General features: G+C 29.0%; 1 protein-coding gene across 2 annotated transcripts; it reads right to left on the bottom strand.

Annotated features, from left to right (window-relative positions):
- Window positions 1-701: 701 nt before the first annotated feature.
- On the bottom strand, window positions 702-22714 carry LOC107167040 (uncharacterized). Of its 2 annotated transcripts, none has more exons than XM_089219025.1 (3): window positions 22221-22714; window positions 4516-13159; window positions 702-4431 (listed from the first exon to the last, which is right to left on the bottom strand). In XM_089219025.1, exon 2 carries the CDS (start codon window positions 13133-13135, stop codon window positions 4577-4579), a length of 8559 nt encoding a protein of 2852 aa, XP_089075151.1. In that variant the 5' UTR covers window positions 13136-13159; window positions 22221-22714; the 3' UTR covers window positions 702-4431; window positions 4516-4576. The 2 variants fall into 2 exon arrangements, with proteins under 2 accessions (XP_089075151.1, XP_015371413.2); XM_015515927.2 differs by having other exon boundaries at window positions 4516-13162.
- Window positions 22715-24092: the final 1378 nt, after the last annotated feature.

Consider the following 24092-nt stretch of genomic DNA (forward strand, 5'->3'; position numbering starts at 1 on the left):
ATTGGTACCAGAGTACACCAATAACCAGCAGAACAACCCTCTAAACACCTGAAAAGCGGAGGCGCAGTGTGTAATATTTAAACTTAAAGCAATATTACACGCAGCGTTCGACCGTTACCCATTAATCATTATGATAATATTACATATTAATTATCGCCGTGACAACGTCATTATTGTTACGTCAAATTCGCCAATCGAAGTGCGAGTCGATTTTAAAACGACCGATGTAAACGTAAAATGTATACGACATGATGATAATAATAATATGGAGTCGTGTGTTTAGGTATACCATGCTACGACATACGTTAAAATGGTCTCTCATTAATTTATTCAAATGTAATTCCCAACTTGGTGGTTGACCGGGAGTATCCAAGGGTCACGGACGGTATTATTATTATTATTTTATTATTCCATTCCGTATATTATACGATAAAGGTGTCCGGCCTTATAGTTACCACCCGGTTGACTCTTCGTCACGGCACAGACAATGCCGCGTGGCGGTATACGAATATGCGTACATTATACAATATACATATTATTATATTCTGTCGCAAACCACATTTTGATATCTGAATCAACCATCGTTGTACGACGTTACAGCGTACGTTACACGCGTTTATACCTATGTTTCGTAGATGTAGGTACCAATAGGATTTAACGAGGAAAATCCCAAGGAAAACAAGTAATAACACCGAAAAAAATATACACATACCCTGTATATTTCACAACACATTGCAAAAAAAAAAAAACAATAGTGTATTCATATAAATACCAAAAAAAAAAATAATAATAATAATATAATAAATGTAGGTACCAAAACTAAATAACAGTGAAAGCTACTCGTGTCTGTGATTTATAAAAACACCAAAATCGATATACAATAATATAATAATATAATATATAAAAACAACTCATACTTTAAAATTTAAAAACAAAAAAAAAAAACAATATAATATTTTAGTAGGTTGTATTTGTGAGTTTTTTTTCTTTTCCCTTAAAAAACGATATACATACATATAATATATATATATATAATCTATTCGTGTAAAATACTAAGCAACACAATAATGCATTTAACATAAATAAATTTAAAAAATAAATAAATACAACGACATTATAATATGAGGTGTTTGTATAATATAAAATCCAAGCCCGTACCTACGAATAATTATTATAATAATACGATTACGACGATATAATATAGGTAATATGTATATGCATATATAACTAAACCTCGTGTTTCTGTGTGCGTTTAAATTCGATATTTCACGCGGTATATTATAATACGTTATACTTATAATATAGGTACTACATATTATAATGTACAAAAGGTGAAAATTAATCAGCGTTGAAATCATAATCGCATAATACTACATCGTTCGCAATAATTATATATGGCTATTAATATTCTTTTAAACGTTTGGAATCGGAACAGCCCACTCATAACGACGACTTAATAACGTCCCGTGTTTTGAATTATAATCATAAAATATACAGCATAATAGTTACGATTTTTTTAATTACCCGACGCGATCAAAATACGTGTTGGCAGACCCGAATAGTAATACAGGTAACATAATATATTATTACTTATGAGCCCCATATAGCCCCATGGGTGTAAACATAATATTATAATAGACGCGCACATGAATTATTTACCAAAGCCCAGTTTTCATTGTTATTTATTCTTTTATGTTTTTGGTTCACAAGCGGCGAAGTCTATCGATTTGTAGACATTGTATAGAACTAGAAGCGTGTCGATAAATAGTTTCGGCGATGCGGTCGTTTGCGTTAACCAAAAGTTCGATGAACAAGAAGAACTAGTCAGACGACGAGTCTTTTGTCAATGAGCTTACTATAAACACGATTAATTTAAAAATGACCTATACCTACACTATAAGTCTAGGGCGTCGTTGTAATAAACGGTTATCGCGGGACGCGTTCATCAAACAGTTGGTTTAGTTATACTTAACATTAATATATCCATATACCTAAAATGTTATATTATATACTATAATATAATGTAATTTATTTTACTTTCATATTTTTATACAATTTCTTATTTTTTGAGATCTCGATGAGTTTATATATAATAATATTATAATTTTAATGTGATCAGTCTTAAAAACAATATAATAGTTGACCTGCTTCAATTAACGCCTACGGTTTAATTAGATATAGTTATTTTATTTTTTCACCAGCTTTAATTCAAACTCTTAAACTAAGTAGGTACGTAACTTAACAATAAATTGTGATTGAGATAATTTGTTATCGATTAAAAATGTATACAATTATGGTTCCTTAAAATCTAAGTGAATACAATATATTTGGTCCGTTATTATTTAGAAGTAAGTATATAATATAATTTATGTACGAACGTGTAGATACATACGAAAATATAGTAATTCTGATAAAGACGCGTGTTTATTAAAATACAAATATTTAGTGGCAAATACACCAAATGTACAAAATATGTAGGTACCTAGTAAATATTGTTTATGTATTAATTCATTAGAGATTTTTATATCACACGAATATGCAGTGCCAATCAAAATTTATTAAAATAGAATAAATAAATATTTTTATATATTTTTTTTTTTTTGCCAGTAGTAAATTCAATTTAATAAAACAATCACACCAACACTTAAAATATCGAATCAAGCAAAAATATTTTATAATTTTAAAGATTTAATATTTTTCTTTTTCAAAACTTAATGCAATCGAATTTTTAAAACATATTTGACTAAGTATTTAAATTTGTATTACAACAATGATCTATTCAATATACATTTAAAAAAAAAATCATTGAATAGATATTTAATTGAATTGAAGAGTATGAATTGAGTTTAGTAACATTTAACCCTTATAGTGTCCTTTAACTATGTAAAATAAACCATCAAACCATTAAGTTAAATAGCAAATGGTACGATAAATCATATAAATTATAATTAAAAATAAATGTTATTCCATTAACAATACTCAGAAACAATGTTTAGAATTATTATGATCAAAAATCACGTTGCAATCATTTAGAATATTAATCATTTACAAAAATTTAAAGCTCGAGATTTATAATTTAATTAATAAATTAGAACTATTACAACTATGTATGTTTCGTCAAAGATGCCTTTGGGATTTAGCTCATTAAATCACAGCCAGTTAATCAAAACTGAAATCATTTGGGAATATTTTTGGTTATGTTTTGTGTTAATAGCTACAATTAAAATATACTGACTAGGAACACAATATAATAATTAGCAGTAAACAGACTTGTGTAATATTGGTGATTGGGCAATAAATTAGGGTGTAAATTACTGTTAAAGGCCAAATGAAAGTTAATAGAAGCCACGGACGAAACGAATTAAACAATTTGCAAATTTAATCGTTCTTAATTACCATTAGGTATTGCTCTAAAACAAACAATTCATTTTAATATACATTTTCAAATAATTGTATTAGTACTAATTAGTAATTATATGTTATAAATTGTGTACAAAGATTATAATATGCATGCGCATAAAATAATATTTAACTTGATGGTATTTTGTTATTATTATAATTGAAAACGTTTCATCCGTAATAACCGATTAAGGCCAGCAAAATCTTGACGAAAAGATAATTATTTTTAAGACAAAAACCTAAACGAATTGAGAGAGGTAATTAAAATTTTAATAAAAGTACGAGCGGTTTATTTTAACAATATAGACATACTACATTACACAAGCAAAAAGTTAATTAAATGTTAATAATAATAATATATTATAGCACGCTAAATACTAATTTTGATTACCGTTGGACCATCATTAATTGTTGTACCGAAAATATGTCCAGAAACAAGATATAGTAATGTTTAGTGTAAGGAGGTTCAAATTATTCCTATCGAAGTGGTTAAAATAAACAATATTAACAAGATAAATTATAAAACGATTCTAGTTTAAAGTAAAGGGTTTAAGTTTACAGTCAGCCGTTTCTATTAAAATACGAATTAAACTAATAACGTTTTAATCTTTGGTTCTTTTTAATTCTTTTTTTCAGACAGTCAACATTTAAAAATCAACAATAAAAATAAAAATAAAACAACAAAACTACAACCTCAAAAAAATAACAATAAAACTATATGATCACCAACGAACTGTTATACATATTTTAAATAAAATCTTTAAAATCAACAAAAAATAAAAATATAATGTAATAACTACAATAGGATCATCAATTTTTCTAACATAATACACAATATAGATTATTGATAAAACAAAAACATCATTATTGAAAACCAAAATACTAAAAATATAAAATGTAAATTGAAAACAACAACTAAAGAGAAAAATCATGATAAAGGTTTCAAGGTTGTAATAGCAGGTATGTATTATTGGTAACATAATATTTCAAAGCTGTCCAGTTTACGTAAAAAGTGCATATTTTTTACTCTTCCTGCAAAAAAAATTTTAAATAGATAATCCATGTAGCGCATAACACACGTGAATTATTATGGTAGTATAAAAAACTCAATCTTACCTGGTATCTGGTGATGATGACTGAAGGTGGTAGTAACCTTTATGGTGGTGTTGATTACGATCTACGAATATTGAACACTTTTGGCACAGTGCATGTCCAGCTCCATTGCTGCTTCCCCCTCAGATTCGGATATAGGAACAAGATGTTTTAAGTGTAGAGTAGTGACTCCTTCGACGGCCATTGCGTCAAGCTTTCGGTTTCTAACCAACCGGACCATTAACTGAGGAACGCAGTTACCACCGTTGTTTTCGTCATCGCCACCGCCGCAGTCTTTGTCGCCGCCAACATCTTTGTCGCAACCGCCAATCTCAAACCCACAACTACTTACGTAGCTGGTATAGTTATTGTCCTGACCGTTTCGTCGAATAACAATTTTTGGTAATTTCCTGGAGAATTCATACGGACGGTTATCGTTTGTACCATGATCGCTGTCGTCATGGCGTTGATTATGTTGATGGTCATCGACGATACTATCGTTTTCCGCCGGACTGGTCGCCCTCTGCAGAACTAATCGTCGGACAACCAACATCGATTTCGGAGAAGTCATAGATCGGCAAGCCGCAATCTGCCATTCACCTGGTGTTCGGCTCAGTCTCACTTCTACTTTAGCTGGACCCAGCTCGATTTTTGTATCCTTGGTCTTATTCCGGACTGCATTCATGTTAAATATTCGTCTCCAGGGTAACTGCACCTTGATCTTGTACATCGGGTTCGTTGACACTTTGACGGCCGCAATGACGGGTTTGATAGTGTCATCAATGCGGCCAACAATTACTACTGCTTCCTTGTTGGTCACCAATAGCCGTTTCCGTCGCCTCCGTTTCGCTTCATTCATCCTGCGAGCAAGTAACCGGCTGTTGAACTTGTCTCTGACGTTGGCTCGAACTTTCACCAGTTTTGATATAGTTTTGTGCAGAACGCTTTTGTACTCGTCCTCCAGTGATTTATCCCAATACACTTCGCCACCACAATGTTCGGGTGTGTCATCTTCCGATTGAAAATCGGAAAATGGCGATGGGATTGGCGTTTGGAGGGTTCCGTTGTAGTCACCACCGTCCATTGCGTCATCTTCGACGCCGACAGAGATATTTAAAGCTTCAGTATCCCGTTTTCCATACGTCTGATCAAGAAAAGAAACGAATTTGTGGTGATTTTTTATTTCTTCATCCAGATTTAAAACTTCTTGTTCAGAATTAACTGGAAAACTAGTTGTCGGTAGGACAGACATCGTTTCGGTCGACTTTATTAGATTTTCATCATTCGATTCGACGATTGATTCTTTTCTGTATATTTTTTGCAATGGTTTATATTGTTTATAGTAAGCGTTTCGTTTTTTAAATATATGTTGAGTCATAATCTTTTCATCATTTACAACTTTCATTTTTTTGTAAGGCACCGTCGATTCTTCGTCAAATATATTTCTTTTTACCATATTTCTACTTTTACATTTCAATATAAACTTAACTCTTGGTAATTTTATGTCATCCGCAACGCTTATGGAATCAGTTTCCTTCGTACAAGAATCGTGATTCGTTTCATGAATATTGTGTTCAGATACCGCCGAATTGTTTATATTGTATGGCTCTACATGCATTTTTTGACATATTAATTCATTACTATTCAAGACACTACCAACAGAATCAATTGAATCTTCATCTTTAACAGATTTATTCAAATTTGGACAACTTTCATATCTTAAGCAGTTTAATAAATTAGGTCTTGATACAGTCAAATCTACTGCTTCGTTAATCTCACTTGAATTATTCTTAAATTTTATTTTACCTTGATTTGTTAAACTAGGTACAAATGTAGTAAAATCTTTGGCTTTATCAGTTTCATTTGAATTCTGTTGAAGTTCTGATTCATCTTGATTTATTGAACTAGGTCCAAAACTAATTGAATATTTAATGTCATTAATTTCATTTAAATTCCGATGGTATTTTAATTCACCTTGGTTAATTGAACTAGCACTAGATCTAGTAAAATCTTTGGCCTTATCAGTTTCATCAGATTCGTAAATTGCAGTTGAATTCTGTGGACATTTTAATTCGTTTTGATTTATTGAACCCGGTCCAGAACTAATCGAATCGTCAACCTCACTAATTTCATTAACATTTTGATGGTATTTTAATTCATCTTGGTTTATTAAATTAGGTATAGATCTAGTCAAATCTTCAGCCTTATCAGTTTCTTTTGAATTAGGTTGACATTCTAAATCGTCTTGATTTATTGAACAAGATCCAGAACTATTCAAATCATCAGATTCGTACATTGAATTTGAATTCTGTTGAAGTTCTAATTCGTCTTGATTTATTGAACTAATCATATCTTCATTTTCACTAACTTTTTTATAATATTTTAATTCACTTTGGTTTATTAAATTAGGTCTAGATCTAGTCAAATCTTCAGACTCGTAAATTTCATTTGCGTTTTGTTGAAATTCTAATTCGTCTTGATTTATTGAACAAGATCCAGAACATTTTAAATCATCAGATTCGTAAATTGCAGTTGAATTCTGTGAACATTTAAATTCGTTTTGATTTATGGAACCAGGTCCAGAACTAGACGAATCGTCAACCTCACTTATTTCATTATCAGTTTGATGGTATTTTAATTCATCGTGATTTATTAAATTAGGTCTAGATCTAGTCAAATCTTCAGCCTCATTAATTTCATTTAAATGTTTATCGTATTTTAATTCATCATGTTTTAATGAACTATTTGAGTCTTCAATCTCGACCTTTTCATCGGAATACTGTTGAAATTTTAATTCATCGTGGTTTATTAAACTAGATTCGCAATTCATTGAGTGTTCAATATCGTGAATTACTTTTAAATTCTGCTGGGGTGTTGTTTCGTCATGGCTTATTGAAATAAATTTAGGATCAATTGAATTTTCAGAAATTAACTTTTCCATTCGTCGTTTATCGTTATTTAATAAGCTCGATCCAGAGCTAGTTAGATCTACGGCCTCAACAGTTTCAATCAAATGTTGTTGGGATATTGATACGCCATGATTTAACAGATTTGGTCCAAACCTAATAAAATCTTTAATCTCGATTAGCCCAATAGAATTTTGTTGGTGGGTCGTTTCAACATGACTTAATGCACAAGGTCCAGAATTGATAGCATCTTCAACTTCGTAAATTTCATTAGAATTTTGACGTGATTTCAATTCGAAGGAATTTAATGAACTAGATTCACAACTATTATTTTGAGTATGCTTTTTTTCGTCTGTATTTTTTACAGTGTTTAGCATATCAGATCTTAAGTTTTCAAGTATAGCTAGTGTAGCATTATCTTGAGTAGCATTATTCTTAAAGATTTTTACAGGTTGTCTATTTTTATCATTATTTTGCTCTATTTCACTTTCTTTAATATCTTCGGTGTCTTGTTCTACAGACATGGGAGAGTTTTCATTCATATTCGAGTTCTTCGTATTATATTCTATAAGCGCTGGTTTGCATTTCTCGTCGTTTATCAATTCATTTTGTTGAATCGAAACGGTTGTTAAACAATCAGCCGAATTATTTACAAGTTCTTGCAGGGAATTATTATCTGTTTCTTCAAATTTTTCGTCGGATGCATCATGAAACACGTCCATATTTGATTCTTCAAAAATTTTAACAACGACGTCCGAGTTGTTATTTTTTAAATTTAAATCCTCGGTAACTTCTAGACTCTTAGAATCATCAGTTTTCATATCATTTTGATGGAAATTATTCAAAATATGTGTATCATTTTTTTCAGTGTTCAAAGTCGATAAATTATCGTATATATTATTAAAAATATTTTCAACTTCTAAGTTATTATTCATATTAGAATTCCCATGACTATTACAATTATTTAGATTTTTTTTAGTGTTTTTATTTTGAATATCAAAATCAGTTTGTGTCTTTGGGTTTTCAAGATTTAATTCATCTCGTACATTGTTAACAATACAACCAATTTCAAAAATACGGTCCACATCCTTTTCTTGATTTATATTTTCTGTTTTAATTAGATTATTACGTTGAGTATCATCATTACAATTTAAGTTTGGTGTTTCTACAATTTTTAAGTCTTCTTGAATACCAAGATTGTTTTTGTAATTTGTTTCTAGTTTTTCTCTGTTCTTGTCTAAGTTTATTTCGAATCCACGGTTAGTTTCCATTAGACTTTCGTTCGTAAATATGTCATTTGAACTTGTTGCTTTTTTGATATTAACAGGAGAACATTCTCTTCCTAAATTTTGAATAATTCTGGTATTATAATCAAATGCATCAATTTTTTCTAAATTGCGTGTATTACTATTATTATTATCTAATTGAAAAATATTTTTTAAACTTATATTGTTTTCAACTTTTTCCACATTCTCAAAATTCAATTTTGAATCAAAACTATGCCCATTTCTGTCTAATTCATGTTTTTTATTAGTTTCAATTTGGCTTACTTTACTTGTAGATTTTGAATTTAATTCAAAAATATTCAATTCAAAATCAACATTTGTATTTTTCCGTATTTGAAACAGTTTGTTAGAATTCAAATCATGTTTTATTTGGCTAATGTTGTTAGTTTCAATCGAATTCTTAACTACGGTTGTTTCTTTAGAAATTTCAGATTCAATAATGTTTTTTTTATTATTATCAAACCCAAAATTACGATCTTCTACATTTAAATAATTAAAATTATTTTTTTTTGTACTTGATATTTTATGAGTGTTAATTGTGTTTTCGTGTTGAGATTTGTAGGATTCGACTTCGTTTATAAAGTTTGAATTATTATTGTCATTAGCATTATGGATTTGTTCAACATGGCAATCAATGTTAAAGCCTGGGTTTTTTACAGAATTTATAACTGAATGAATATTTTCATTATTTTGCGATTCAAATTCTTCTAGATTTTCGCTGTGATATTTAAAAATTGATATATCTGTTTTTTCACGATTACTGGTTTCGTTTTGGTCTAAAACTGCTTTATTTTTGTTTTCATCAAAATAATTTTTAATTAGAAAACTTGATTGAAAATCACACTGAAAAGGCAACTGAGTATTGTTTGATGATTTTGTATTTGTGTCAGATGTGTTATTTGACTCAACTGTATTTATCTCGCGAGCTCTAATTTGATCATTTATTCTTTCGTCAAAACATTTATCAACAATATCTTCATGGAAAGATTTGTTAGATTCGTTATTACAATGTATATCAAATCCAAACGACGTTTCAAATTCATCAAAAGTATCTCGATATTTCTGATCATCTGTTTTCGTACTTTCTAAACAATTAAGGAAATCATTCGAGTTAATTTTATCATTTTCGATGATATCAATTTTATTAGTGACTAAATTACGATTTATATTTTCTGGCAACATCATGGTTTTATCTTGATAATTTTCGCTCATGTTTGATTTCGGTAATGTATTGCGATTTTCGGGAGTACTCTTAAGTTGCGTGATTTCTACATCACACTCAACAACTGCACAAGACGAACTATTTGAGTTCCCTTTTAATACAAACTTTTCAGACCAAACATCAAATTGATTTAATTGTACACTATTATACTTAGATTTTAAATCTGTAACGTTGAATGTGTTTGTAGGATGTTCTTTTGAATTGTTTTCAGTTTTACTAGTTACAACACTATTATTGTCAACAAATGCATTATCGTATTTTAGCTTCTGTTTTATGACTGTATATATTTGACTTGGGTCTCGTAGAGTAGGTTTAACAATATTGAGTTTGGAAGGCGCTGAAACAGGCGCTAAAGGCTCTTTTTCTTTAAAACTTGGGAGACCAACAAAATCAAGTTTATTCTGATCATTCTTATAATTTAACGTATCATTTAAAGTTGTGATACATTTAGTTTCATTTAGATGCTCAAAAATCGAACCATCAGCCCGGTGTTCATTGTCATCCTTTTTAAATTGCAAATACTCTTGCGGTTCATTTATGACTGGCAACTCAAACCCATCACTGAAATCAGGTATTCGATTATTCAAATTAAAAACATCTCGTGATGGTCGGTCAGAAGGTAATATATCATTTGATTTTGAAAATGGGGGAATATCTTTAACAATCGATGTATTATCAGTATCATTATTTTCAATTGAGTTATTATTTTTTGCCGGCTCTTCCAAAGGATTCATTTGGTTTGGAAATAGATGGTGGTGGGAATTAGCATTTGGAGGCAAATCCATCATTTTTTTACCAGGATAATTTTCATAACTTTCAATAAAACTCCATCCATCAAAAAACGAATCATGATGAGAATTAGGTTTACTATTTACAGTTAAGTCCACGCACGGTACATTATCTTTCCAGCGAGTTGAAATATTTTTATCGGAATTCATACCATCTAAAATATTATAATTATTCCGGTCATATAAACAAGACGGTTCCATAACCATGTTCGTGTTTTTCATAATTTTATCAAGATCGTTGGAAAAGTTCCAATTTATACTTTCGAAATCAGTTTGTGTTGATATTTTATCGTTTTTATTTTTATCACAGCCCGTCCTCTGTATAACACTTTCGTGAAATCCATTGTATTCTTGTCTTTGTGGTGATACTATAACTGGAAAATTTCTATTACTCGCGTCTATTTGTTGTATTGAATGTTGGTTATTAGAAACTATAGAGTTATAACTATTTTTTTGGTTAAATGCTTTATTACACTGATTATCGATGATATCATTAGGTTTATTGTCATTTAATGTAAGCTTTTCGAACACAAAAGGATTTCCTTTAGTTTCATCAGTAAGAGAAGAAAAGTCAAGAGGTTTCATTATAACACTATCATGGTCGTACAAAGACGTATTCAAATGTTGTTCATGAACACCTTGATCTAAATACCATGCTGATGATTCTTCATTGGTAGAATTTAAACATTTTTTCGTTATATTTTCGACTATGCACGAGGAGTTTACGTTATTTGATTTAATGTTTGATGCTTTGTTACTTTCGTTTATGACAAATGATTGAACTTTAGAAATAGAATTCTTATTATAATTGATTTTATTCATGATGGGGGGTTCAATACATTTATCTGCGTTATGTTGTAGATCAAACATTTGTGGACTTTGAACATATTTCGACGTATTTTTGTCAGCGCTTTCAATGGATCGATTTGTTTGAGTTATTTGCCCTGTATAAGCGGCTGTTCCAAACGATACGCCTTCATTTTCTTGCGATTTACTCAAGTTAAAAATCCTGTCAGCTAATCTTTCAATGAGATCTGTAGATGAAATGTCTGTATTTTTTTTACCATACCAAGCAACCATTCCATCAAAATTAACACTATAACTTTTTTCAGACTGGGGATTTGTTTCAGGCAATGCTTTCTTTTCAGTGACAAATGGTTTAATGATTCCAGTTTCCCGTTTAGTGTAATCCAGGGGTTCAAAATTGGATTTCAAATTTAGTTTGGGTTTATTGTTTAAGGAATTCATTTCATTTGGCTCAGTGGTAATAACTAATGGATTTTGATTTTCTTTAAGTACTTTTTCTAAATTTTCGTAAGACACTACATTTAGTTTTTCTTGAATTTTAGTCAATGCATCTCCGTCAAGTGTCATGCAATCAAGTACTACTATGGGCTCCGCTGCTTCAGAAGATTTTTCACCACTTTCTTCTTCTCCTTCATCCCAAGTAGCCAGAAACTCGCGTACGTTTAAATTACTCTTAGATGTATCTTTTGACGTAATTTGAGGTGGTTTAAATGATTCACTAGGTATTTGCACATCCGAATAAGGCACTTGTTGAGTGTTATAGTACTGTTGCAATGAAGACGAATTTTGAATGTTTTGAGATGCAATAGGCAACCTAGAATTATGATCGAGAGATACATACTCGGTTGTATTGTTTTTCGACAGATTATGATAAACTGGAGGTCGATAGTCGTGTACATCAGGTAAAGGTGGAATGTAATTATAAGGTATATGATGTGTAGCACTTGTAGGTTTTGAATAGGGGTTACTTTGATAGTTTGGTAATCTTTGATAATTATTTTCCCTGTTAAAATCGTGGGTCACTGGTCCGGAATGACGGCCAATTGATCGTAATCTATCGTTAGACCAATTAGAATTAGCTGTAGGTGGAATCCACAAGTTATTAGCTGGAGGACAATAATTTGTATTGTTTAAATATGTACTATTGTACTTTTGTTGATAACAATTTTGTGTATCGTATTTAACTGGTAAATCATTTGGAATGTATGGTAGGAACTGTTCGGAGCACGGAGTTTTTAAAGTCTTTTTTGGTTTATAAGATCGATTTAGTTGTTGCACTGGTCTTGGGTTATATAACACTTGTGGTGGGGATGCTTTTGGTATATTTTGAGATCTGAGCCGACAACACGGTTGACAGCATTGTGGCAAATTCTGTCCGTACACGTTTGCAGGTACATATTGATTAGTAGCTGGCGGGTATGGAGTAGGAAAGTCGAGGTTATAATATCTGGAATGAAAGCCATACAAATGTTCAAGCCGGTGGTTTGCATTCCACTGATAGACTGGTGTAGAGGGTTCGGTCGATATGTGAGAATTTTGATGTATTGAAGGGACAACATTATGAGGCGGAACATGTGCAGATGGGCAATTTGTAGTTCCATAATTTATTTGACCATCTCTCAAGCTGTTTAACATAACTCCTCAGAAGATGTATAAACGCTGCTGAAAAATATTTAAATGAAGCATAATATTAAATAACTGAAATAACTTATTAAAATTTAGTATTATGTAATTTAGCTGTATATCTACAGCTTATAATATAATTATTATAGGTATTTAATGCTGAGTACCTTAATTACACTGAAATATAATACATTTTAAGGTAACACATATTCGGGTATATTAATATTTTTGTATAATTATGTTAACAGTAGGTATTTCAGTAAACATACTAAACTATAAATCTAAAAGGTCATAATAAATACAAGATCTCCTGAAACCATAATAACATTGATAGGTCTGCTTGATATAACATGACCACCGATATCCTAATACCATATTGATTAAAAATACATATAATAGCTAGACTAACTATAACTACCAAAATGTTTATTTTAAATATAAATTATTTTTTTACAGTAAATTGTAGATAATATAAATACTTTAAGAGTTTTCTTCAATTTTAAGTTGTTATATAAGAAATCTATACAAAATAAAATAAGGACAATTTGTGTTGTTCTCTTTTTAAAAACTTACAACACATAAAGTTTTAATTTAATACTCATTTACCGAAGTACGTTTAACTATGACGTTTTAATTTTTTACGGGATCACACGTTTGAACACTTTTACATGGAAAGTATTAAAAAATTTAAAATTTATCTTTATATTTTTTGTTGTTTTTGAAATTTATATGAGAATTATGTATCATGTATGTAATAAATTATATAATGTTTTATAATATTTTTTTCTATAAGCACATTGGTTATTCAAACGAAAATATTTTCAATACATTATCTACGTTTCCGTTTCTATGGAATAATCGATAAACATAATAACAAAACTCTTCGAACCCTTCATAAATACAAAAATATAATGACAAATCCAAAATATTAATTAAATATAAAATCATAATATTATTATACCAACACATATCTATATTGTGCTATTAATTGAATGAATTTAAACGACTTTAAGATTTAACTAGACCAATATATACATGAGTCCATGCAAAATAATTACGAATTTCAAATATATTTTTTATAACATATCAAACTATTACGACTGTTTACAATTTTACATATATTGAAAAGAAACAAATTTATACCCCCAAGTTTTATGCATGATTTATGTTTGATACATAAATATTAATAAATTAGCATACCTACTCATTATAATTTACTAACTTCAATATTTTAATAAATGTTTAGAAAAAGTTTAATATATGCACAGTAAGTACATATACGTAATTTTATAAGCTACCAATGTATTTTCATCTGTTAAATAAACCAGATCATACGCCTATACTCACAGTTAAGCAAACATTATAAATGTAAATGTTTACTGCCAACTGTGGCTATATAATTGCTAGCGTGAGCAAAATTTTAAAATTCAGATGTGTATAAAATATGTTCTGCATAGAATATAATCACTGTTTATTATATAGTTCTGTACGGTGTAAATTATTTAAAATTTTTAGCGATTTTTCAATAACAATTGTTGTTTGAATTTTTTTTTTTGGCCGTGTATGTTTCTAATGGTAAAGTATATAATTAGGCTACTATACATTAATATAGCATGATACATATAATTTATACATTAACAAAATCAACTTTAATATTTGAACCACATGGAATACTACTTACCCGGGAGGTACTCCGAAATACATTATCTTAATAACGATAAATCTTAATTTAACGTGTTAAAGAAATATTTAATAATTGATTTATACAAATATTCTGCATGAATATGAAAAATCAGTTAATATTGTTTCTCAAACAAGTATTATAAAACTCTAGTTATCTGCAGGAGAGCATAAAATTGGAATATTATATTAACAAGACCTTGAAAAATCAGAGTGGACTAAATATGTTCTTATATATTTTTCATAAAATATAGGTCAAAAATATTTCCTTCATAAACATTTCAGTATGTTCATTAAAGCCTATTCACATTCAATTTTCTATCTGAATTAGGTGTGCCTGAAAAATATAAGTTATCACTTATTTCATTGCAATTTTTTAAGGGTTAAATGCGTTCAAACTGTATTACATTCATACTAAATACGCTAGATCATTTTACATTTACAATAAATCATTATTAACAATCAAACTATTATGCGACTGATTTTATATTAATTGTACATACATAAAAATACAATAATATAAAATGTATTATAATATACATGAATAAACTTACCTATAAGTGTTAACGTTAATTATAGAATAACGATACTAAAAAGTATAATTATGAAGGTACGCGCAATTATTTGATTAAGCCATCAGTCATCCTTAATATGTATTATCAATACTTTTTTTATCGATATTTATTATTATTAAGCAATGGTATAATGATTATTGAAGCATTTTTGAACAAATTATGTAACAAAACGTAATACGATTGCGGTCGTACATTAATATATATATATATATGTAGGTAAAGTTATTTTTTCTAGCTACATTATCTTTAACGTCCAGTTATAGATACACACCGTCTATATACACCCAACTATTATATTATTCGAATAAGATCAATTTTTCTTTGAAATTACTGTCAAATAATTACAAAATATAGGAACAGCTCAGTTAAAAAACCAAGATAAAACTTGTTTTCTATAACGTATAAACATAATAATACCGACTTCATTATAGGATACGTGTTGTATGAATGTTAGTTGGCTTCATTAGTATAGTACTATAATACATTATACCGACTGTACACATATTACATACTTATAAGTTATAAGTCATATATATTAAAGCAGAGAAAATCAACAGAGACTTTACGAAAAGAAAAAAAATATTGATTTTTCAAGAAAGCGATTGAAATTGAATAAGACATTTTAGTGCTTTACATAACATAGAAAACACGTAGGTTACCCACCTATAATGTTGGTTAATTGACTTATTAGAGAGATATGGTTTTTAACATGGTTCTGTAATTTAAAAATGGCAGTTTGAGATCATTAATTAATGAATTACAGTCTTTGGTAAGTATCAATTAAATTAATTATTTTTAACCTTTTTTGGTTTTTGAAAATTACAAAAGATAATATTTTATTTCTTAGTTTACGATATCTATAATATATATATAACGACGTTTCATTAATTTTACTTTATATTATACATTGTCAATTAATTAAATCTTACGAAACACTTTTGTTTTGTTTATCCTGACGCCAAGTATCAAAGTTACGAGTAATTCATGTTTATAGAAACAATATAAAAAACGGTCATACAAAAATTAATAATAATACTAAATAATGATATCTTACATCGTCCAATTCATAAATACTGTTTAACTCATTTTTAATAATGTATCGCATTTCTATGCGGAAAAAATGTCAGGTAAAAACTATTAAAAACTAAATCTCGATTCGAATTAAAATATAGTTGACCTACAGTCAATCTATTTTCTCTATCTCAAATAAATACAGTATTAATGATAAATATACTTAGTACTGTACAAGTATAAAATATGTATTACGTGTTTAATATTGCATAACCTTTTTTTCTTAACCATCGTGTGCCTATTGCATAACGTACAGGTTCTTTTTTTAAATATATACATAAAAAAATCCCAGACCAAATTTCAAGAAGTAAAAATAAACAATTGTAGATAAAGAAAAATTCATCCTAATAAAGTATTAGTATTTTCGATTCAAGAGAATCGAGGAAACTATATTTTTTATTTTAATCATTAGTTAAACAGTGATGACATGTTTTTTTCCCCACATTTCAAGTAAATAAATCGTTAAGTTAACAACATTTCTTATTTGAATTCTTATAAAAAGTTGTACAAGAGCTCAACAACGTACATTTGGCAGCAATATTAGTAGTATATAATAATATAACGAATTAATAAAATCTAAAAAAGTTAAATTAAATTAAATATTTTTTATGTCATATTACAATCATATAACGAAAATATAATAAGTTTGAACAGAAAAAATATGTCAAAGTAGTAATAATTATTATTTTTAGACTCAGTATGACGATTGGAAACCCAATGGATAATAAATTGTAATGATTAATGACTAATGGTTGTATAACAAGTATATTATTTATGTTTTTATGTTAGAAAGAGTGCTTTACATGTTTGGGTAATAGATATCGAAAAGCTAGTTTAAATGCAGGGGTAATCGCAGAAAATAAGTTCAGTGAGTACAAGGAACAAATGAAGTTTAAGTATCCATACTTATATTTTTCAATTATTTTTCTTCAAAAGTGTGTACTATTTTGCTATTTTTAACATTGAATATTACCTAAACCAAAACATATTATTTTTTTTTTAAATCGTGCCAGTTCAATAATTTTTTTTTTTTAACTAGTATGTATTTTACACTAAATACGATAAAATAATGAAATATTGTACTTTAATAAAATGTTATACTGAAAAAAAATGTAAGGCATCCAAGACAATAAATTTTCAATGGTCAAATTTGATTCTACCTTCAAATTTAACGATACAAAAAACGTAGGTTATAATTATTACAAAAAAAAATCAACAAGATTATTTTTTAAACATTTTATTGAGGTTTTTGAAAAAAATCAATTATTTTTCTCTTTTTTTTAGTATAACTAACAATGTAGAAAAACCAATATTATTATTTTTTTTTTTAAATTTATATTAATATAACTGTTCCATTACACCAAGTATTTTTACAATGTTTTAACATATTATAAAGTTAATTAAGGTTTACAAATAAGTTTAAGGATACATTTTAGCTCGATTATTAGCCTAGAATGTTTAGATAGTACTCTTCTTGAGCTTCAACTGTTTTAAGTAAAACATCTCCTGGTAGCCGTAGCTTTAGTCTGCGGTTTTTGGTTCTTTTTCGAATGTTGCAATGAAGGACACCTTCTATTGTTTTTAATTTCGAATGACATTTTTTAAATTGTTCATTAATCTATGTGGTTAAGTATGGTAGGTATTCCTGTGTCGTTATGGAGTTGTGTGTTTCGCATGTACCATGGAACTTTAAGAGCTATTCTGAGAGATTTTTTTTGTATCGTTTGAAAGTTTTTAATTTTTGTCTGGGATGTGGCTAGCCATATTGAGCATGCATATGTAATTACCAATATTTTAAAATGTATTAAAACATCGATAAAGAAAGACATTTTAATAAGCATTAGGTACCTATTTAGTACCTACTGAATTATAGTTTATAAAAAAAGTTAACACAAAATTAATCAGAAATAATTATCCTAAGAGTTGTTATAGCTGTCTAATTGTTATACGGACAAGTGCTTTTTATAGTTAAGCGTTTATAACGATGAACATTTTCCCTCTGTGGTCTCATTGTATAGATGGTACTATAAAGATTAAATGGACAAGATGAAAATCTAATAGCAATCTTCGAATATTTTTGAAGAAATATATATGTGCAAAATTGCCAATATTCTAGAAGATTCTATAAGTAACTTACTCTGTAGAAATAAACGCCTTCAAGAAAATTTCACGAAAAATGTCTGTACTGAAATTTTAACGCAAATTGTAGGAACCTCAATTATGTCATTCATAAAATCGCTTGATAGTTTTTCAACGAAAAATCTTGAGAGGACGCAACACAACAATTTGTTGTCTCCGTCTTACTAACGCATAACACATTGCAGATTTACGCCCAGCAGACCACGTTTAGCTAGGTTTAAAAATTAAATTAAATCAACCTATTATGAAACTTGATGTTGAGAAGATTATCTGTGTTTTTATGTGGGTCTTTTACGATAGTTCAATTTTGTAGCAAGTAATACGTGTATAAAAAGCGTAAATTAAAAACGCTCATAACTCACTTAAAAACTAAGTTATCGTATAAAACCCACGTACAAACACAGATAAAGTTCTTACCATCAAGTTTCATAATAGATCAATTTACTTTAATTTTTAAACTAATGGAATTAGTTTAAATTAGCGTGATCTGCTAAGCGTAAATTTTCTGTTACACACTTGTAAGACGGGGACAATATATGTGTGTAGCGTCTTCTTAATGAAGAAAATGTTAACAAGCGCCTAAACAGTTTAATGATAAAATTAACTTCACGAACATTATAAATTGTCTTAATACTTTGCCCCCATGTTTATCTGTAGGTACATTATACAATACCTAAACACAATAATACGTCCATACAGTTTATAGTTGGATACTAATTAGTGTAAACAATGCAAATAATGAATCAATCATTTTCTAATCCCATAAACCTGATAAATTAAGTCGACATTATGTACTCAGTTAGCTGTCTAAATAATAGTAATGAATTATGAAATGAAGAGTTGTCATCTGTCTGCCAAGACCAATGTAGTATCGCGAAGGGCTACGTAGTTATAAACTCCCAAAGTAAAAGTGTAAAACTGTTGTTTATTTACATAATACATTTTTTTTTTTTTATATCAATTAAAAACAAGCACAGAAAGCTCAAAGACACGAGTCAAATAACAATGTTATATCTCACCGTGACCGTGTTACTATAAAAATAACAATACCTATATTAATATATAATCTGTAAAATCATCGACACGCCTCGAAGCTATACGCATCAGCTGTTTTAGATGATAGTCAATCATTTTCTTATACCGCGGGTTAAACTATAAAATGTTTAACGAACAATCGTCTTATTTAAACGCAAGATGTAATGTATAATGAAGTTATAATAATAATTAGGTATACAATTTATTGTCCAACCATCGAATATCGATATATAACCAATATTGAATTTAACTTTTACGCGCAAGGCTACTGGCTATATATAAGCTAATTAATTATAACTCTAATAAATATGTTTCTTTAATTATTTTTAAGGTTTAGAATAACAAAACAACAGGTATTAGGGTATCAACATTAAAATGTTTATTTTGTTTGAACCTAAAGATTAGAGTATTGAAAAAAATTTTCACGAATTCATCTATCAACAAAATATATAGAATAAGTGTTACCTACCCAATAAATCAATGCATAATAGCGAAATTACTCTATCATTTATACTTACTAGTTACTATAAAAATATTACATGAAATAGAAATGCTCAAATGCGAATTCCTTATTATTAATAAAATTAAAAAAAAAATTATAACTTGGTATCAAAATATAGTATTTTATTCTGAGGAATAAGAAATCTACTGGTTTTACAACTATGTATTGTTTAGTTCCACAAGTTTGAAGTTTATATACTAAGAGTGTACCAAGAATTTTCATAATAGAAGTCTGAAACAACTAACAATTTTTTTGTTTATTAAATTAATTTTTTATTTTATTGACAAAGGTATATTTTAAAATACTATTATTAAATAATATGTCTTACCAAATATTCAAATATATATACCGTTTTACCAGTTACTGGAGTTCACTGATGACCACATAATGAAAATTAAAGATACATGTTTATATTTATATATATTTTAATATAATTTATTTACAATTTATACAAATACAATTGCACGATTGTACCTAATATACCTATGAAGTTATCAATTGGTTTTTATGTTTTTGAATAAAAATTAATTTTTGGTAGACTGCATACAAAACCATGCCCAAGGCCAAAATTATTTTCAATAAAATATAGGTAAACTATAATTTTTGGTATAGAAATATAAATAATTTGTAAGTTTACTTAGATAAATAGACAGGCACTAGATACTAGCACACGGTGTGATATTATTTACCTTGTTCAATTCATAATTCAGCATATTATAATAATTATCAGGGTATTTATCTTAGCTAATTATCTACTCAAAATTATATGTTTAAATTAATCTCTAGTCATATTCCGGTAAATCAATAATTACAGTTGTTTATAAAATGCCAAAAGAAGAGATTGCGATTTGAGAATGAATGGAGTTTGTAAGGAGGATGTTAAGGATGGTAGTAAGTGGAAATTGAGGACCACAGTGACCGACCCCAAATAGTTGGGAGAGAAGGCGAAGGAAAAGAAGATAATAAGATAAAATGCCGAAAAAAATGAAATCATATAAAAAGAAAACCCAGTTCATCATAAATTCAAAATATTTCTATGAATGAAATAGTAGAATTAAGTAAAAACAATAAATAATTTGTATTCTGAATAGAGTTGTATTATATGATATAGAGATTCAAAAGTTTTGATTTTTATGTAAATAAAAAAATTAATTACCTACTAAATATGTAGATTTTAATTGGATGAGTCATACATTAAAATGTTAATTTTTAATATGGAATAATGTCAAACAATATGTTTTAAAACACATTAAAAGATCAATATCAGAAAAATATTTCATAATAGGTAGGTATAATATTTATTACTTATGTGTTCAATTTTTCAATTACAAGTAATATTATTGACAATACCTATACAAAATTGTACATAATTTACATCATAGACAGAGAATATACAAAACTTAAAAGAACTAGTACACAAATTGATTTTTACACAGCTTTTAATTTAGGTAATATCAAGGGCAATACAAATAATTTTAGAACCACAAACTGATTTATACCAAAACATTTAATCTCTACATACACAACAATTTAAACAAGATGTGAGCTGTATATTGTTTATGCAATGATAAAATAATAACAGTTGTTGACAGTAATTATAACTTGGCATTGAAGTCCTAGCGTATACAATTGAAACGAACATTGTGCACTTGTGTGCTAGGTAGGTATAGCATAATATGTTATTAATATTGTTGAAATAAATAGAAATTATGATAGGTATTGACTAAGTTTGGTACAAAATGAAAAATTGAATGAAACAAATAATTCAAATGAACATTAATTTTGAATTAAATTAGATAAGTATACTAAATATTGAAAGGTAAACTGATAAATACATACAATCAACCTAAGTATGAGATATGGGACATAAAATTTTCCAAGTAGAACATAACATTACAAACATAGGTTAGCGTAATCTCTATTCCATGAGTGTAGCAATGGACTTGGGTGTATGACATTGTCATCAAAACAAACATATGGAAGTAAGTATAAGCCGATATTAAAGCGGACTCGGGGAGCAAAGTATTCAAAACAGATGTGACCGAATATCCACCGTTGGCTCAGCAATGGGGCAAGCAACAGTGACACGACTTACCTTCAGCTGCTATGTGGTCATTCCAGGAATGGTGGTGGCGGATCCTGGTGACGAGAGGAAGAAACTCCAAACGGACGGCGACGACGGATTTAATGTCGACGATGAGAGCTGGTGAACCGGTAGGTAAACGACGACGACGAGGACAGCATATTTCGTGCGTCCCAAATTTCTCGCAAGAAGGAAAGAGTGAAAAAAAAAAAGATTTGAGTAATGAAAACTAAGAGGTACCTAGTGCGGTCTATTTAAAACGACAGACGACCACTGTGGTGGCGGTTTGTGACGTGTCTCTGTAAATTCGGTGGTAGTCGTATTATTTTATTAATTATTTTCGTTACTATTAAAATTACTATTATACCTAATTGTCGTTTTTATTTTTCTCTCCGCTCGCACAAAATATTTTGTCACACGCACACACACACACACGGGCGTGCACACACACTACACTGCGGGGCCGCCAATGATAAGAAACGGTTGAGGCCATGACGGTTCATTGACGAGAGAGAGACAGACCGATAGTGCCGAAAAAAAAATAAAAAAAATAAACAACAAACAATAACAACACATAGGATAGTACGAAAGAGTACCCCCACCGAAAATCCATCTCAGCAGCAGCAGCGCTATCTGTTGGACAAGAACCATGTTAAACCTTTACCATAGTCTGTAGCGAATTTTGTCCAAACAACATAAACAATATTTAAGATATTAATTATTAGGTTTATAGAATTAATTCTTTTAATTTTTAATAATTCAATAAATATTAATCATAGTGCATACATAGTAGATAAATATGATATCTTGATGGTAAACCGTAAACTTTACTACAAGTCTACAACAGTTGTACGTCGTTGTAGTGCAGTATGCCATAGCCCAAGTCCATATAGACATATTATAGTTAAGAGTACGTGACAGTGATATTTGTTGTCTCCGTCTTACCAGTGCGTAATATAGCAAATTTACGCTCAGCAGAACACTTGTAGCTCCTTTAGTTTAAAAATTACAGTGAATCGACCTATTATGAAACTTGATGGTAAGAACATTATCTGTGTTTGTACGTTGGCTTTTTCAATAATTCAATTTTTAAGTGAGTTTTGAGCATATAATATACAGTACATTAAAAATGCTCATAACTCACTTAAATATTGAACTATCGTAAAAAACCAACGTACAAACACAGATAATGTTCTTACCATCAAGTTTCATAATAGGTCGATTCACTGTAATTTTTAAACCAAAGGAGCTACAAGTGTTCTGCTGAGCGTAAATTTGCTATATTATGCACTAGTAAGACGGAGACAACAAATTCCACTGTTACGTACTCCCTAAAGGCTATACGCATTGATTATAAATAGGTACTATAGGTAATATTATTTATAATCAATTCTATAACCTAAATAAAGGCCGTCCGACCATATATAGAAATTATGCGCCCAGGGACACTTATTAAATTTCCCTCCTCTCTTAGTGGTAAGAGTGGCAGGACTGGAAGGAGGGTGGATGTCCAGTGTTTAAAATAAAAACTTTAAATACATTTTTACAACTATGAAACTGCATGTTTTTGTGTTTAATTGAAGGAACACATTGATCTTTACTATTTAGTAAGTTACCGGGGGTTTTCTTAATTTTTTTGTTTTTATAAAACATATATTTCAACGAGTTAAGAACGATGGAGCAAAAAAATTGTTATTGTTGATAAAACTTCAGAACAATTATTAAAAATTGAATTCAAAGAATTTTAAGACAGCCGTGGATTTTCGCTTTGCAACAATAGGGTTTATATCCGAATTTAAATGTTATGCATTCCTGTATTGACCGACAATAGCCACAACCGGGCATATATTTTTGAGTTTTTAAGTTGATATTAAAATTTATTTA

Source organism: Diuraphis noxia, unplaced genomic scaffold (genome assembly GCF_037042655.1).
Source record: "Diuraphis noxia isolate RWA-SAM2 unplaced genomic scaffold, SU_Dnox_SAM2 contig0002, whole genome shotgun sequence".
Classification (NCBI taxonomy): domain Eukaryota; kingdom Metazoa; phylum Arthropoda; class Insecta; order Hemiptera; family Aphididae; genus Diuraphis; species Diuraphis noxia.